Genomic DNA, 18,728 nt, shown 5'->3' with positions numbered 1-18,728 from the left:
ACATCATTTTTTTAGAAAATGGTTTGGTTGTGCATGCATGATTTTTACCGGTGTTCTAAGAAAACGATTTAACCCATGGTAATTGTGCTTATTTCTTAAATAAATAAATATAAAACAAGGGTAAATTTAGTTAGCAGTCTCTTGATCATTTAGATCAAAAACAAATCTTCTTTTTATTAATTAGAAGAGAAGCTCAAGCATAGGTAGACAGAGGAAAAAGCAGCAATGTCTTAAACAAGATACATCAATGAATCATGAAAGGAATGAGATCATAAACATTAAAAAAGCACTTCAAGAACCCAAGAAAGGACACATGGAGAAGAGACAGAGAAATTGGCCGGCCGTCTGTGCAGAGAATAGTTCAGTTAATAATTGGCCTGTGTTTAGGAGTTAAAACAGGAGTGCGCAAGTGTGTGTGAACACATTCCTGGTCCTTCATTTACCCCCTGTGGGGTAACAGGAGCTCCTTTGTGGAGGAGTGTGTCTTCAACCACAGCCTGGCCCTCAATACAGACCACCTGTATGCTAATGAGGGATCATCCTATTGTATCCGCAAAAAGAGAACAGCTTGTCGGAGTGTGCCGCAATGAGACTGAGTGTGACCAACCAGGGAGTTAAATAGGGCGACAGAAGTGTGTATGTGTGCCATGGGGTCAGATCGCAGTGTTTCTAATTGATGACCTCAGATGGAGGTCATACAGAAAACAGGATTTGATTTCAGTACAACTGATTTATTTTAAAACTGTTTCTCCATGCATGAATGAAAGACATTCTCATACATTCAGTGGAGACCAAAAGTATAAAACAACATTGAAAATCTGGGATATCCCTTACAAAATTTAACCATGGTTTTACTACAAATAAAACCAAAAAACCAAGGTTACTGAACCATAGTAACTACAAATTAACCATGGTTTTGGTATTCTAAACATAGTTTAACCATGGTGTTTGTAGTAAAACAGTGGTTTTACAAATGGTAATCAAATATGCCAAAAAACATAGATAAAACCATGGTTAATTTTCGTAAGGGATAATCAAGAAGGATTTTGTACAATTTAAAATATGATGTAAAACTTCCTTTCTCATTTTAAAAAAAATATTGATTTCACACTGTCAAAAAATGAAAAATTCTATAATTAATTACTCATCCTCATGACGTTCCAAACCCGTAAAACCTTTGTTCATCTTCGGAACACAAATTAAGATATTTTTAATGAAATCTGAGAGCTTTCTGACCCATTACCAGCAACGCAACTACCACATTCAAAACCTAGAAAGGTAATAAAGACATTGTTAACATAGTCCATGTGACATCAGTGGTTTAACCATATTTTACGAAGCTATGAGAATAATTTTGATGTCACAACTGGCTATTTTAGACAATGTCCTTACTACTTTTCTCAGCCTTGAATGTGTCATTTACATTGCTGTCTATGCAGGGTCAAAAAAAAAATTAATCAAAAATATCATAATTTGTGTTCCGAAGATGCACAAAAGTCTGGAATGACATGAGGGCGAATGACAGAATTTTCATTTTTGGGTGCTAAATGCTAAATAGAAATATATACAAAATTTTCTGGTAGCAGTTTTTCCGAAGTACCCTGAAGGTCTGCATGAAATTGATCAAAAGTGACAGTAAAAACATTTATAATGTTTTGAACGCTCTATTTGTCAAAAAGAAAATCCTTTAAAAATACTTAGTAGCACAACCATGTGACACTGAGGGATAATGTGACACTGAAGCCTGGAGTAATGCTTGCTGAAAATTTCCTGATGATGTACTTGTCATCCAAGATGTTGATGTCTTTCTTTCTTCAGTCGAAAAGAAATTAAGGTCAATAGGGTCATAAAGCAGTTTTATCTATGCTGACTGCTGCTGCAAAGAAACTTTTTATAATGATCTGATGTTAGAAAATAATATGTAGACACTACTGTTAAAAAATTTGGGATCGGTAGAACTTTTTGATGCTTTTGAGTCTCTTAAAAGATTAGTTCAGTTTCAGAATAAAACATTTCTTTAATTTACTCACCCCCATGTCATACGGGATGTTCATGTCTTTCTTAAAGAAATTAAGGTTGTTAACCAACATTCCAGGATTTTTCTCCATATAGTGGACTTCAATGGGAACCAATGGGTTAAAGGTCCAAATTGCATTTCAGTGGAGGTTTAAAAGGTTCTGCACAATCTGAAGCCGAGGAATAAGGGTCTTATCTAGCGAAGCGATCTGTCATTTTCTAAGAAAAATAAAAATGTATATACATTTAAACAACAAATGCTCATCTTGCACTAGCTTGACTTCACGCATTACATAATCAGGTTGGAAAGGTCATACGTGGTTAGATCTTCATCTATGTACTTTGGTTCAAAAAGATAGTGTAGGGCATTTACTCCTCCAACTTCAAAATTGCCCGACATCATTGTTCTACCTGTTCTTTTGTAAAGCCCGTTTGACTATCTTTGCTCACTCGCTTTGTAAACACTGGGTCTGAACTTCTGCCTATATGAAGTATATGTCATGCGTAACCTTTCCAATGTGATTACGTAATGCGTGAAGTCAAGCTAGTGTAAGATGAGCAGTTGTGGTTAAAAAGTATATACACTGTATATTATTTTGAAAATGGCTAATTGTTTTGCTGCATAAGACCCTTATTCTTTGGTTGGGATCATGTAGAGGCCTTTGAAGCTGCATTGAAACTGCAATTTGGACCTTCAACCCATTGGCCACCATTGAAGTCTATTATATGGAGAAAAATCCTAGATTTTTTTTTTCCTAAAAAAACATAATTTCTTTAAGAAAGACATCTTGGATTATATTGGAGAATTTTTATTCTGGAAGTAAACTAATCCTTTAAGAGACATCAAAAAGTCCTACCGACTCCAAACTTTTGAACAGTAATGTACATACATTATTGTCTAACATCAGATCATTATGAAAAGTTTCTTCACAGCAGCAGTCAGCATAGGTAAATCTATTTTATGACCCTATATATGGAATGACAGACTTTTTCCTCTATTTTTGCACTCCGAATAGTTAGTTCTCTAACTGTTGATTTTCTCCTACATGAACACCTACTCCGTTCTCCAGGTCATCCATCACTTTGTTCATTTATATTATGCAATTTTCAAAGCAAATCTATTTTGCTTTCCATTTCTCTCTCTCTCTCCATTTTCTCTCACTCAACCCATTTATACATCTTTCCATCTCTTCCTCTCAGTGTTTTGCAACAGCAGGTTCTCTATATGCCTCGGGGTTTATCTTGGCACAGCGAAACAGAGATCCACTCCCATTTTCTACCAAGCCCTCAACGGCATCTACACCCTAGGTCTTCACCTTTTTTTTTCATCTAACAACATAAACCAGTCTTTTCCATATTTGATTTATTATCCCACCCACTCCAGCACGCTATTAGCAAAAAACATAATTATATCTCAGTAATTATTCACTCAGGTGAGGCCTAGAAACCAAAACACCATGTATATCAATGGCTTCAGCAGGTGCCCGAAGGGCAGACACAGATTGAAGCGTGTAAAGGTTGACCAAAGTTTATCAGTGTAATTGTTGTTGCCATTTCTTTTGTTGCATAACTGTAGAGCTAATTCTGCATGTCAGGCAACTAACAAACAAAGTAAGCGTTCCATAGAGACGCATTCAGCTTGTGATAACAGCTATGGGCTTGAGGAGCAAATACATTTTTCATGAGATATTTCATCATTCCCATCTGAAGTAAGAAGCTAATCAAAGCTGTGAATAATTTTCTTTGTTGCACAGATGAGATCTCCTGAGCCCACGAGGATATGCATTAGCAACTCGACAGCTTAAATGCTAAATTAACTCTAAACAGCACTTTATAATGTGTTGTTATTAAATTATCCTTCTTCTCATTTGTCATCACAAGTGCTTTGTTGGGATATCCTGCAAGCGATTACCTGATGACCTAAATGACTCTGAGGGATTGGCTGAATGCTGCAGTAACAATGAAGGAGCACTTGTACACACTAACATTAACAGGACATTAGAAAATTTGTGTTGTAGTGGATGCAAAGTTTCCAGGCTGAATGGCAAAGTCGTTTACACCTCGACCGCGGTCCGTTATGCAAATGCGGCCTTTGTTCGGAACACTGGACAACTGCCTATTCACATTCATACACGTATACACACACAAGTGGACAGTATGGCCCAACAAATGCGAAACACTCCCACACAGATCCATCCACACTTTATAGACAGCAACGGCTACTGTGTAGGGGGATAGTGAGAGAACAAAAAAGACAGTGTGTACGCGAGCGAAGAAAAGAGAGAATAACTGAGAGGAATTTCAGCTTCTGTCATAGACTTATGCATGATGCCAAGCCAGGCTGTAAAGGGAAGCCTGCTGTGGGCAGATCTGTTCCTGAACATTTGCTCTGAGCTCTACCTCCTACGCCGATGGAGCTCATAAGCGTACTTTATTTTGCAACGTTCTGACTGAATAGTCAAAAAAATGTCTAAGATGCATCCATAATGTCACTGCTCACCTGGTGAAGGTGACGCATTGATCTCAAAGCAGACAGAAGCACCCTCAACTCATATATATACACACTCAGCCTTGACTAATCGTCCCAAACTGAAGCCTTCAACAACAAGGAACATGCACGAGCCTGCCCAGCCCTGCCTAGCCTAGCCCGAAAAAGGTAGACACACTTTCCACTCGGCTCACCGTACTGCCCTCAGGTTTAAAAGTCCTGGACTAAGTTAGGATAATTGTTCTCCACTGTGAGCCCAGGATGAGTAGCCAGACCTGGGGCCAGTTGCATAAACTTAGCCTCTATGTTAAGACAGTGTCTTAAGAGCTAGTTTGACCAGCTAGCAGTTAGCCAAAGGGTAATCAGTCTTATTTTTTGGATTCAACTTAGACTAATCTACATTTTTATGTAACTGAATTTAAATAATGACGACCAGCTTTAAAGAAAAAAAATTGCTGGCTTACTTTTAAGACTAGTCTTAACCTTTTATGCAACTGGCCCCTGGATTAGAGACAACTGGGGAGACCCTGTGCTGGGAGGATGAGGGGGGAAATGCCCTGATGACTGGAGCTGACGTCATCGTAGTGTTATCAGGTGTAAGAGGGGATTTTACAGATCACGGTTTTCTGATTGATACCCAGGAAAAGCCTGCTTTGTTTGTCACAGTGTACAATTTCCAAATGTAATATTTCATAACTGACTGGAAAAGACTGCCCACGGTAAATTACTCAACTTGCTGTCATACTGGTTATTTCCGAAAAGGGCTTTAATATCCAGTAAACAGGTTATATATATTCTATAGAGATCGTACAGTGCAACACTTCTATTAAGGAAAGCTTTTTTTTTAAAAAAAAAAAAAAAAAAAAACATTTAAAAGAATATTTATAAAACAAATTTTAAAAATACAAAAAACAAAAATATATAAATGTGTATTATGCATATTAGCGTTGATAGGGGCGTATTTGATTATGTAAAAAAAAAAAAACAGGTTTATTTTAGATTTATACTACCAGTCAAAAGTTTTTGAACAGTAAGATTTAAATGTTTTTTAAAGAACACTCTTTTGCTCACCAAGAATGCATTTATTTGATTCAAAGTACAGCAAAATCAGTCAAATTTTTCGATATTTTTACTATTTAAAATAACTGTTTTATGTTTGAATATATTTTAAAATGTAATTTATTCCTGTGATTTCAAAACTACATTCAGCATCATTACTCCAGTCTTCAGTGTCAATGATCCTTCAGAAATCATTCTAACATGCTGATTTGCTGTTCAAGAAATATGTTTTATTATTATTATTATCAATACTTAAAACAGTTGAGTACATTTTTTCAGGATTCTTTGATGAATAGAAAGATCCAAAGATCAGCATTTATCTAAAATAAAAAGCTTTTGTAACATTATACACTGTATCATTCAGTATAATTTTTATTTATTTAATATTATTTTATTTATTTTGGGGGAGAAAGATTATAGAAATAAATACTTTTATTTAGCAAGGATGATTCAAAGTTGATCAAATGTGATGATAAAAACATTTATAATGTTACTAAAGATTGTTTATTTCAGATAAATGCTGTTCTTCTAACATTTCTGTTCATCAAAGAAACCTGAAAAAAATCTACTCAGCTCTTTTCAACATAATAATAATAATAATAATAATAATAATAATAATAATAATAAATGTTTTCTGAGCAGAAAATCAGAATATTAAAATGATTTCTGAAGGATCTTGTGACTGGAGTGATGATGGTGAATAGTCAGCTTTGAAATCACAGAAATCAATAACATTTTAAAATATATTCAAACAGAAAAAAAGTTATTTTAAATGGTAAAAATATTTCTAAATACATTGTTTGCTGTTCTTTGGATCAAATAAATGCAGGCTTGGTGAGCAGAAGAGACTAATTTAAAAAAACATTAAAAATCTTACTGTTCAAAAACCTTTGACTGGTTGTGTATTTTCAGATTATTACTGTTAAATGAAAAACAGAACATTAAAAATGTTGTTAAATTAAATAAAGCAGAAATAAAATCATATAATACATACACATATATGTAAATAATGATAAATAACATCAACTAAACAAAAATAAAAAAATATTGCATTGTCAACTAATTGAAATAAGTTAATTAAACTTAAAGCCCTGGAATTACTAACTTAATAGACTAAAACTGAAAATAAATAATTAAACCTAAATAGCAGCCTTTAAGAAACTAATAAAAAAGACAAACGGGCAAATAAAATGTAACTAAAATGAATTTAACAATATCATTAAAACAATAGTATATCCATAAAACTAAAACACTGATTTATTTGTCATGGTCCGTTCGCTTCAATCATTGTAAGAGGCGTGTCGAAAATAAAGCTTTCCTGTTTTCATTGGTTGTCTGATCTTTGGGGGGCGTGGCTTGGGTCTCTGATTGATAAAGCGGAGTGAGCGCACATTTCTCCAGGCTTTTTACCGCGACAGTTTCTGCTAAAGATTCACACAAACTTGTTATTCAAGTGAACCGAATCACTAGTGTTTCAGCGATTCTCGCACTGCAATAGTGCACCTTTATATTTGCGTCTTCAACGTGCAAAACAAAACATTGCACTCGTATTTATTCTTTTGAAGAGCATTATATCCCGGACTCGATGGATTTTCTGTGGCTGGTGTGCGTTGCGGTGAGCGTCAGCGCCTGGTACGCGTCTGCGGAGCGACACAGTGTTTACTGGAACAGCACGAATGCAAAGTAAGACTTTAACTACATACTCCATTAATATGAAACCTTTTAGTTTAAAACCTGTGTTTATGCATTTTATATAAATCGTTTTGCCTTTTATGTGATGCAACTCTGTTAGTATTCTTTTGTGATATGTGAAATCTCTGCAAAGTACACTAACACTTGTCCAACGCAGTATAGTAGTATATGAGTTAAGTACTATATGCACAGAATTAACAGTCTAGCGTGGTTCATGCAATGTTTTGTTGCAGTTTCTAGTTATTTGCTCATTTTAAGATTAATTCGGTGGGGAAAGGAGCATTAAGGAAATGCATATCTCTAACTCATAACAAGTCATTGACCCTGATGTTATGATTTTTCACAACAAGTTGTTTACGCATTTCTGTGGTTTGCTTATCTCTGCCTCAAGTCTAACCTTTAACACGCTAGTCTAGTAAATGACATGATAATTATTGTATAAGAGACGGCAGCTGGACTGAGAAGTACATGGAAAGAAACCAGACAGATGGACAGACAGATCAGCCTAAATATACGCACACATGTTAGTTTTACTATATTTGTGATGGCATCTTATTGACAGGCTTTGCTACCAAGATATGATATTTGCCATACTCAAATTATCCCTGAGACAAACCTGTTGATCTCTTTAGATGTACAGCAAAATGGGAATTACTGAGCCGGCTCTTGTTAACTATATTCATAAGTATTTTTAAATCTATTCAGCTTTAAATGAATAGCTAAACAGCAATAAGTAAGCAGACATAAGCACACTAGACGAGAATATCTATGACTAGTAGTAGCTTGGACTTTTTATGGGAAGTGTCTTGGTACTCCTAGTATGATATTAAGTTGTTACCGTTACAGTTTACAAATCAGGGAGTTGTATAAAACCTAAAGCTCCTTGATGGGCATTTCATCAAATGATTGCGATTGTAATCTCACCTCGAAGTGAGAAAGGACAGGTCACCAGGCACTTTAAAGGGATCAATACGAATGACTGCAATCAGAGCGATTTATTACGCTTTTAGTTGGAAACTCAAGAAGGAGAAAATGGGCTTTCGTTGATATCAGAAGCTTGGTACTGTAAAACAGAATCCTTGACCATGAGATGATATCTTTTTATTCCTTCCCATAGCCATTGACTTGTTACACCTGGATTTACACGTACGCAATGATAAACCAGTAGTCGTAAAACTTAACAGGTGATAACCAGATACATGCTGAAAGTCATGACCTGCTTGGAAGCTTTCATGATGTCACAGGTGATTCACACCGTGTGTTGTGAATCAGTCTGCTTTCAGTGAATAATTTATCAACGTCGTTGTTGCGCAATGTAAGTGTACCAGCTTTAACCAGACACGGGCTCAGAAGAGCCTAGTTTGCTGTCAGCAAGCAGAGAGAGAGAGAGAGAGAGAGATAAACCGAGAGGGACAGCTTCAAGAAATCATGTAACCGAGACCAAACTCTTAAGGAGCTCCAGTGAAACGAATAAGGTGGAAAAGTGACGGAGTAATAGGAGCTGCTTGGGCTTGGGTAAAAAAAAAGAAAGAAAGAAAGAAAGAGAAAATGATGAAGAAAAAGAGGTGGAGGGGATTATACAGCAGCAGTCTGGTGCTTGGTCCGGTCTCTAATCCCGACATGGTCCACATCCACGGAAAAGGTTGCGTAACCACAACAAGAAAATTTGTAATGACAAAACTCTAAGCCTATACATTAAAAATCTGAGTGGGTCTCTTCTTTTAAAGCTGTTGTTCTTGCACACGTACACAAAGACTTTGACAATGTTGCTATATTAGCGTTAAAACAGGTTAAAAACAAACGCCCACACATCAAAACCAGAACTGTAAATATAATCCCATCTTGAGCTGGTCATAATCTAGCAGGTGTGGTGGGATCTGTCTTTTTTTTTCCCCAAGATAAACCTTTGTCGTTAATCTTGCATTCTAAGAAAATGAAACAATTTCCGTTAATGGGATTTTCAGGTTTTCTTTGAGTTTTCTTCAACGGCTTCCATCAAAGCTGGTGATTGTTCAATCAGCCTGTGAAACTCAATCAGTGAGTGTGTAAGTGGATTAGTCAGGCTCGACTAATCAATGGCAGATAGGTGTTAAATATTAATTGCCGTGATTGCCTGAGTCTGCATGTGGCGTAGAAGCGTTCGCACACAAAACAAACAAAAACACACGCTCGACTGTTTTTAACCAAGTGGGAGTGAGTGAACAGTAATGATTTAATCTCCTGCGCGTGGCCTTCGGCGAGCTGACGCTCTGGTTTGACGAGTATGTGTGTGAGTGTTCACCCTGAGGAGACTGGATTTTCAGGTCCGGACTGACATATGGATGTTGTTTTCGACAGTCTGTTTTTGAGCTCGTCACATGCCTACGCTTGCTGAGTGTGCGCTGAAGGAGAAGTATACAGTCCTGTCGTGTTAGCATCACTTAATCATTGTTTTTGCTTTGAATCATGCGTTACGTTGTCATATGCATGTGCACTGCGCTCACTCGTCGAAGTTTCACTGGCTCGCATACGGGGGGAATGTGCGATTCGGGTATATTTAGTAGACTGGGATTCCTTCCAGCAAACATGTTGCTATACTTGACCTTTCAGCTGTCCACTCATTGTCCACCCCATTTCCTCGCAGTCCATCCCGTCCTTGGCAAACCAACTTAGTTTGATCTTTTACATGTATCTGAGCAATATACTGCTTAGTTGTTATCTTGAGGAGGAGGGGAGCAGACAGATCAGCATACGTAACCAGACAGATTCCACAGACAGGCTGTAAATCCATCTTTTTTCACCCCCCCTCCCTCGCGTTCTTTGTCTAAGGCTCATAAACACGCAAACACAGTCGGCTACGTAGGCAGGTCTACAATCTGTCAAACGAACAGATTATACGTAAAGTGTGTAATCTGGCCGGATGACCCATTCACACAGAAATCACAGTGTATATTTATAGACTTCAGTGTAATCCATTGCCACATAATCCCGCTTTACACAGAAATGGATGTGTATGGAAAATATAATCCGTAATTCCACAAAGCATTATACAGTGTTACAAGGTTTGATTGATTATGAAATCATAGATTAGAGTTCCATTTTAGTGTCTCAACTGATCAATGATGATTAATAACTGACTGGAAACTGAAATAATCTGTTGTTCCATTTCAGTTTTTTGATATACGTCTTTAGGCCTGTTTTTAACTCTTAAATCTCATTATTCTGAGCTCTTCCTCTGTTCTCCTTATCTCCAGCCCAGACTTCCTCACTATTTCTCTCTCTATATGTCCTTACACCCTCCCTGCTCCATCTTTCCGTGCGTTTTTTTCCCACACAACTCCCTTTGTCTATCTCGTCCAGTCACTGATTAATGTTTTGATTCCCACTGCTCTGTTGAGTTGCAGTTTTCCTGTTTTTCAGTCTGTAGCGTGCTAGATTGTGTAACTATCGGTGTAGTAAAGTGTGTGACCTGTGCGAGCTCACAAATGTAAACAAAAAAACCAGAAGCTTGTTGCCTGGCATTGCTTAATTACCTCAAGTGTTTGCATTCAGCGTCTTCAGCGGCTCACTGTTGCCATCTACAGTACCTGCTGATTATTTTCATTTCAGTCAGTGCTTATATTGTTTTCAATTTAGTGACTAAAGTCACTGACTTTGAATAAAGCTCACAGTATGCTACCAAACAGCAAGCTAGCATATCAGCAGACAATTAGCATCCATTTAAAAGTCAAAGAGAGAGGGAGGAGGGGGAAATCAGGCATTTGTGAGGGAACGACTGAGAAAGATAGGACCGGGGGATGGGTGATAGGTTAGAGGTCAGAAAGAAAGAAAGAAGTGTTTCTCTAAAAAATTAGCCTGAATGAAGAGGCCCAGGTTTATAATGTGATTTTAAACAGAGGGGAGAAAGAAAGAGGGTGGGGAAGATGGAGGAAGTGGGGGATGGGAGACAGAAAGATATATATGAGATATATACAGATCAAGGCGGAGCGGAAGGACATTGATGGATGGGATGAAATTTCGATTCTCAAAGTTTCACAGAAATGCACTCATAATCGCACAACCCCTGAAGGAAAGTGAAGAAAATGTGCTATCTTTGACACCTAAAACTTAAGTAGAATCTCCCCCCCAATCTAACTTGACTTAAAACATGTAACCCTGCCCCAACCCCCACATTAACCCCTGCAAATGGCCCGTATTGGATAGGTCTGGTGCTGGTGAATAGCTGCGGTGTGATCCGTGTGCTCAGTGTGATAATCCCTGGTTTGGAAGAGCGGATTAGCTGGATGGCATTCCGACCCGCTCCGCTACGGCTGGGGTAATTACCGCCATGCAATCATCAAGAAGGACAATACGAGAACATACCGTTTGGGAAGAAAGTGAGGGAGCGGTGAGGTTAGAAGGACTTAGCGGTGACTTAACACCTTGAACCTGTCAGACTTTAATGGTAGGTGTAAGACCGAGACGTCTCTGTATATTATACTTGTAATGGAGAAAGAAAGCCAGACAGACACAAATAGCGTAGAAGCTCCGTGCACGCGCTTGAACAGACAGGTTTTATTACTTGATAGTGTGAGAACAAGCCACTAAAATAGGATCATAATACTTGTCATGACAAGCAGCAGGTCTTAAAGGTTTTCAGTAACCAAACCCTCAACTCTGTGTGTGTGTTTGTCAACTGCTGACAGTGAGTGTAATGCAGTTGGCAGGGAGTACATCTGTTCTGGAGCACACAGCACTGACCGTCTCTCAGTGTGTGTATGTGTGTGTGTGTGGACACTGCTGACTCAGTCAGGGTGTGTCTGAAAAATCTGACCCTGAACTTTGACATTACTGACCCGCCTGACAGTTTAAAACATGCGGCAGAGTGAAAGGGGGGAGAGCAGGCAAAATATTAAGGGGAAACGAGACAAACGCATATCTGAGTTAAACTTCTGTTTTATATAATTTTTTCCCTTATGCTCACCAAGGCTCCTTTTATTTGATTAAAAATACAGTAAAACAGTGAAATATTACAATTCAAAGCTACTGTATTTTATTTTAATGTTAAATTGTAATTTATTCCTGTGATGCAAAGCTGAATTTTCAACAGCCTTTACTTCAGTGTCACATGATCCTTCAGAAATCATTCTAATATGTTGATTTGACACTCAAGAAACATTTATTACATATCAGTAGCCTATTAAATGCTGTTTTATTCTACACAGAGTGGGACGCCTCATGCGGGCCGTCATGTTGAGATCACGTGACCATCTTAATCAGTCAGCGTAAACAAATGACTCCAACTTTAAGTCTTTAAGCTTACACGCAATGTTTTGAACAGGCTCCTCTGTGTCTTTTGATGCACAGATGGGTGATGTGGCCCCCAGGGGCTGCAGGTACAGACACTTCTCTTGTGTGATGTTTACATGGATTCGTGTTTTTCTAACAACAGCATCACTCTCACGCCCGGCCCATCACAGAGCAAACTGAACTGTCACACGGGAACAACGGCGGCGTTTGAAGTGACCGACCACTAGGATGAAAAACACAACAGAGCTGCTCTGTGATTGTTTGAGATATCAGCGGCTGGCCTTGGATCAGCTCAGAGAGATTAGACGCGCATGGGAATCGTAGTGTGAGGGGCCCAACAGACCCTCTTAGTATGAGGCTAAATACGTAGATAAGTTGATAAACATTTACTGATAAAAAGACAATTAATAATACTGTTAAATGGGCAGTTAATAATACTGATAAACAGGCAATTAATAATATGACCAAATACTATTTTGCTATGTTTTTGCATTACTTAGACTATCAGAAAAAAATATATATTTTAGATTTTTACATTAACAATGTAAACAATATTCTGTTTATTAAAACCAAGTATGAATCTCATCATTTTAGTGTTTTTAAGCATTTTACATTTATTTATAAGAACTTAAGGCAGAAACAATTTAAACAATATATTTTGTTTTCAGCTATTCTTTTTAATAGTTAACTTTTAACTATTTTTTTAATTTTCAGATTATCAGTCATCAAAGTTTAGTAAATATTGGCCACAGACACTGATATTTACTTTAAATTTCACCAAGCTGATTACTCACTAAAAACTCACACAGATCATGTTTTCAGGCCATTTTAAGTCTTATTTTGACATAACAAAGTGGTTATATTGAAGCGTGTGAGTTGTTTGTTTGCTTTTTTAAAATCGGTCTTCCCCTTAACGGCATTATATTGTTCATTCAGACTGATTCGTAAATGCGCAAATACAAGAGGCGGGGTTTATCGCATGAACCAATCACAGCCGAACATAACCAGTCATATCCAATCATAAAGCGATGTATCTCACGTGACTTTCCCCCGTTTATTCTCAATTACCCCCCACCAAAGTCGCCACATGCTTTAGGGGGTCTGTTAAAACTCAATGGACTCAGGGGAGGTGAGAAAAACGCGGATTCCTACTATAACTTTACCTGCTGGTGTCACTAGAAAAACTAATGATTTATACACTTTTAAAGTTCTATTTTGCAATAATTACATTGTTTTATTTTTGTACCATGATTTTTTTTTCTCATCCAATATTGTGATTAGACTGGCTCCCTTGCCTCCAGACTTTATTTATTTATTTATTTATTTATTTATTTACCAATTGCCGATAAAGTACCAATATATTTTGGTGGCTGAAGGCACTAGACTAGACCCAACCCTGAGGCCAGTGTGTCTGAGAAGGAGGGGGGAAGGAGTTAATGACACCCAATTTGTGTTGTTGTCTTGGTCTTGCAAACACATTGTCATTAGGTTTCAAACAGCTCTAGATCAACTGCTTCAAAGGAACATCGGAGGAAGTGAGACGGAGCAATCCACCACACAGTCTAGTTCTCAAGAAAAACAGAGCAAAACTGAAACCGTTCACACTGCTTTTCTGATTTGAATCGCTGGACATTTAACATCCCTTTCACCCATACTTGCTCTCATCAGCAATGATTTGTTGATTGGCATATTGAATACACAAAAAACATCGCTTTCCCACACACAGAAAAGTCAGCTGGCTTAGCAAGGCGTACCCTCTGTCTTTTGAACACTCCGCTGATTAGAAGCCGTGCGAGACCGACTCTAATCTCCGCAATACCCGGCGCTAACGAGCGCAGTGATGTGTATGTTTACCCCCCGTCTGAATAGGCCGCGAGGCTGTTTAGACAGGTCGGCTAATGCTTACCGCAGAGGCACAGTGGGAAAGAGAGAGATGAAGGGGGTTGGAGTGGACAACGGGGGGCCCGTCAGGAGCCTCTGTGTCTGTCCGTCATTTAACCACGGCTCCCGATGGCAACAACAACAAATACATGTGCCAAAAGGGAGAAAGTGATAGAGCAAAGGGCACACTGGGGGGAAAGAGGCCGCCTTGTGTTTTGATGGCGGTTCACATGAAGGCCGTGTGAGTAAATGTTATGGTAATGTGATTGGGTTTGAAGATTTTGGGTAAATGGTAATGTACACTCACCAAGCTAATCAGCCAGTCAGATGACTTATGGGGTTCGAACAATGGCGTGTGTGGTCACTGTGGGGGTGGCGGTATCGAGACAAACTTTGTGATTTATTCAAAAATGTCGTCAGTTCGAGGCAAAATTTTTAGACAAAATTCACTATAATAAATCACTGACAACATGAAAGCGAAGACACAGAAAGAGCATCATACCGAGAGGCCTGTGGATTTGTCATTTGTACATCTGGCAACAGCAGCAGGGAAGCTTAGATCAGATGAAAACGAGAAAAGCAAATGAGACGACAATAAAAGAAGAGGCAGACAGAGAGGAGGCTGTAAAAACACGTAGAGCCGATTCAAAGAGCCAGTCAGTCTAAGCGGCTCCATCTCTGTTGCCAGGAGAACAAGGAAAAGGTTGTGATGGATCACATGAAGTTAAGGGGTTTTGAGATTTCACCCATAAAAAAAAGTTATTTAATTTTATTTTATTTTATTAGGGGTTCAAGGGCGTATTATTATAGTAATTGTTAGAATGGTCACGGATCAGCAATCCCCATGTAAAACTGATTGTGCAGACCAAACCGTAAGTCTTAAAGATTTGAAGGGGAGCAATATCACATTGTACGCAGCACGGTTTTTCACACATACACACAATATTTGTATCATGCGATTGAACTCCTCATTCCAGACAACTTTGCCTCTAGAACCACTGCTGTCAGTCAAACTGTTTGTTAAATGATTGAGATGTCAAAAACCTACTTTTGCTAAAAACTTAAAAAATGTCACGAAACCTGCTGAGACGGGTGATTCTAAACAAACATGCAAAGTTTTAAGGAGATCGGACCACAACTGGCGCTATAAGTCATAAATGTTAAAAAACATATTTTTATGGCAAATTACCTGTATTTCCTAAAAATACTTTTTTTCAATCATTGATTTAGGTGGTCACAGACTTGCTAAACAATATGTCTTTCTCCATATTCACTTGAATGCCTTAAAGTGCTTGAACCCTGTTAATCGCTGCGTGCAGTTATGTTTTATTTATTCATTTGTCTATAAAAGGAATAAAGATTGTAGTTCTTTCGAAAAAATATAAAGTGAAAAAGTGAACAGAAAAAACATAAAACAGATGGACGTGAAATGTATGTTAGGAAACCTTCCTTTTTAGGAAGGACACAGTTGGACAATTTCCCATGTACACTCCTTCAGCTAGTTTGACACCAAAATACAGAGCAGGAAAGAAAGAAAAAGAAAAGAAGGATTTTACAGGGTGTTTTACGCAAATAAAAGCACCAGGTGAAGGGTGAACACTAGTCACCCACACACGTGCATAAGGGTGTAGCTCTCGCTTTGGGTTTGTCCTGATGCTGCTTGCCTGGGGCTGTTTCAGCGTCACCTGAACTTTTGTTTCTGTTTGTTTGTGCCTATCAAGTTCTTTTCTGAGCTGTTTTAATCCTGAGGTGTGTCTGCGTTCAGTACAACAACACCTGTAAATATTGACAGCCATTCATGGATCTTCTCTCTCTCTCTCCGCTTCCAGTTTCCTATGGGACGATTACACCGTGGAGGTCCGCATTAATGACTACCTAGACATCATCTGCCCTCACTACGCACGTGGCGAGATCCCATCCCAGGAGGCCGAGCGGTACGTGCTGTACATGGTGGAGCTGGAGGACTACGAGAACTGCAAGCCGCAGTCCTTCGACCAGCTGCGCTGGGAGTGCTCCAGACCGTTCGCTCCTCATGCTCCAGAGAAGTTCTCTGAGAAGTTCCAGCGCTTCACTCCCTTCACTCTGGGCAAAGAGTTCCGCCAGGGAGAGAGTTACTACTATATTTGTAAGTATCCACATCTGTAAGCATAGATCTTTTGATCTTTACATTATTTATAGTGCTTCGGATTTGAGTTCTAAATTTTTAGTGTTTTCCACAGCCAAGCCTCTTCACCATCATGGACAGGAGTGTTTGAGACTGAAGGTGGATGTTGTTGGACCTCATGGTAAGTTAGATCCGTTTTTTGCATCTCCAACTAGACTGGTTTACATGAACAATGAAGTTTTACTAAATCCAACTATATTGTTTAATATTCTAGGTTCCAAGAACAAGAAGAAGAGCATGGAAAAAGATGAGGAATTAGAAGGAAAGAGGGCTGCCGGTGGAGTCCATAACCCATCAAACAGGCTTCCAGCAGGTGAGCACTTCTCATCCATCACTCTTCTCCTCACTTTGGTGTTAGTGACATTACGCAAGTTACATAGTCGTGAAATGTGCTCATCAACCTTCTCTTCTGCTTTCAGATGACCCTATTGCCATGATCCCAGTTGTGCAGAGGAGCGTGGGCAGTTCAGGTGTTCGCATTGCTCCCGTCTCGAGTTTTGTCACGTTGATCTCTATATTCCTCTTCTTGCTTCTCCACTGAGCCTAATATAAGAAGACTTTATGGACGCTGGTCCGTTGGGACACAACAGACTTTAATGCCGGTGCTGGTTACCGGCTTCGAAAAGAGATTTTATACAAAGAAGTTTTTTATACAAACTGAAGTTTTGGTGCTGGCGTGCAAGTTGCTGAGTGATGTGTTTGTATTTGTGTTTGTGACCAGAGAAAGCTGTTTTTTTGAAGAAACTTCTCCTTTTTTTTTTTTTTTTTTTTTTTTTTTTTTTTTTTGAAGAGTAATTACCGTTTTATGGTTCTTTTCCCCATCAGCTCTTTTTATTTACTTTTGTAGATTGTATGTGTTCATTTTTCCTGGAAAATCATCAAATTTATTTCCCAATGTGATGCAGAATAAACCTTGAAGACCGGACAGCTTGTCTTGTAACAAGAATTGTGAACACAAAAATGAACAATAGACTAGATATTGTTTGATAGAGACCTTCGCTCTACCGATTCGAGCCAAAGATCACAGGATTTATCATCTAAACCAACCCCTGATTTTGCACCTTATAAAGAATTGATGTTTGTGCATATAACAGTGTTCGTAAATGTAGAAGAGTTATCAAGCATTGGTGTTTCCTGTGTTTTGGATTTCGTGTTGCTGTAGTTTCAGTTGGTTTCTGTGATGTAATGTGAACACACCCCTACAAAATGTACTGGCACTAATGTATAGATGAGATTTTTTTTTTTTTTTTTTTTTTTTCATAAAACATTTGGTTTTGAATAGGAATGTTTGGTTGTGCTATTTGTGTTTGCAAGTGATGGAGAAAGAAGCCGGACTTCTGGACAGAGAGCACAACATGCACGAACATTTCAAATGGTTTACAAAATTCTCTCAAATAAGTTAAAAGAACAATTTCTTTTGTAAAAAGTTGTTTTGTACTGTATTGGTTTATAAACTTGTAAATAGTTATGTAAAAATGTACATATTGAGAGTTATATAAAATAAAGACCTTTGTTAATTATGAAAATGTGTGGAAAGTTTTTTTTTTTTTTTTTTTTTTTTTTTTTTTTTTAATGAAAAAAAGTGTATTTGATTCAAAAAGACAGGATGTTCTAAAAAGTAATTCGGTTTTAGGCCAACAGACAGATTCTCTGTGAAATTTGTTGAGGCCTCAACGTTTAACACTGTCAAAACACTGTTAACTCTCTCACTGTCAAACTTTCTTCCTGTCCTCTTTCATTCCCTTTTCATCTCTTTTTCCTGGCCAGGACTTCACAGCTTTTAACCAAACATTCAAATAGGGGTGAGATGAATGAGAGAAGAAAGAGGGAGCAAGGGGGGGATAGTAAAGTGGCACTTGGGTGCCAGGACTTGCGCATTTTCCTTAGCCTCAGCTTTTTTGCTGACATTTGAGAACATTAAACGCAAGATGCATCTTCTGGATTTAACCACATATTTGTCAATGGAAAATACATCATTTTGTTTGGACATATGAAGTGGAATGTTTGTGGCAATATGCAGTGAATGAAAAAACCTAACAGTGTTCATTCATGTGAACTTGCTATATGGCTGTTTCTCAGCTATGGCTATTTTTGGCACCTGGATTTTAGAAAGCTTTATATATATATGAGGTCAAAAGTTTACATACACCTTGCAAAATT

General features: G+C 38.1%; 1 protein-coding gene across 1 annotated transcript; it reads left to right on the top strand.

The window, feature by feature from the left end:
• Positions 1 to 6,961: 6,961 nt before the first annotated feature.
• Positions 6,962 to 18,094, top strand: efna1b (ephrin-A1b). The gene is made up of 5 exons (XM_051130721.1): positions 6,962 to 7,246; positions 16,234 to 16,529; positions 16,624 to 16,689; positions 16,783 to 16,881; positions 16,988 to 18,094. The coding sequence occupies exons 1-5, from the start codon at positions 7,149 to 7,151 to the stop codon at positions 17,107 to 17,109; spliced, it is 681 nt and encodes a 226-aa protein (XP_050986678.1). The 5' UTR covers positions 6,962 to 7,148; the 3' UTR covers positions 17,110 to 18,094.
• The last annotated feature ends 634 nt before the right edge of the window (positions 18,095 to 18,728 follow it).

This window comes from Labeo rohita, chromosome 16, assembly GCF_022985175.1.
Source record: "Labeo rohita strain BAU-BD-2019 chromosome 16, IGBB_LRoh.1.0, whole genome shotgun sequence".
Taxonomy (NCBI): Eukaryota; Metazoa; Chordata; class Actinopteri; order Cypriniformes; family Cyprinidae; genus Labeo; species Labeo rohita.
This window is presented reverse-complemented; position numbering and strand designations above follow the sequence as displayed.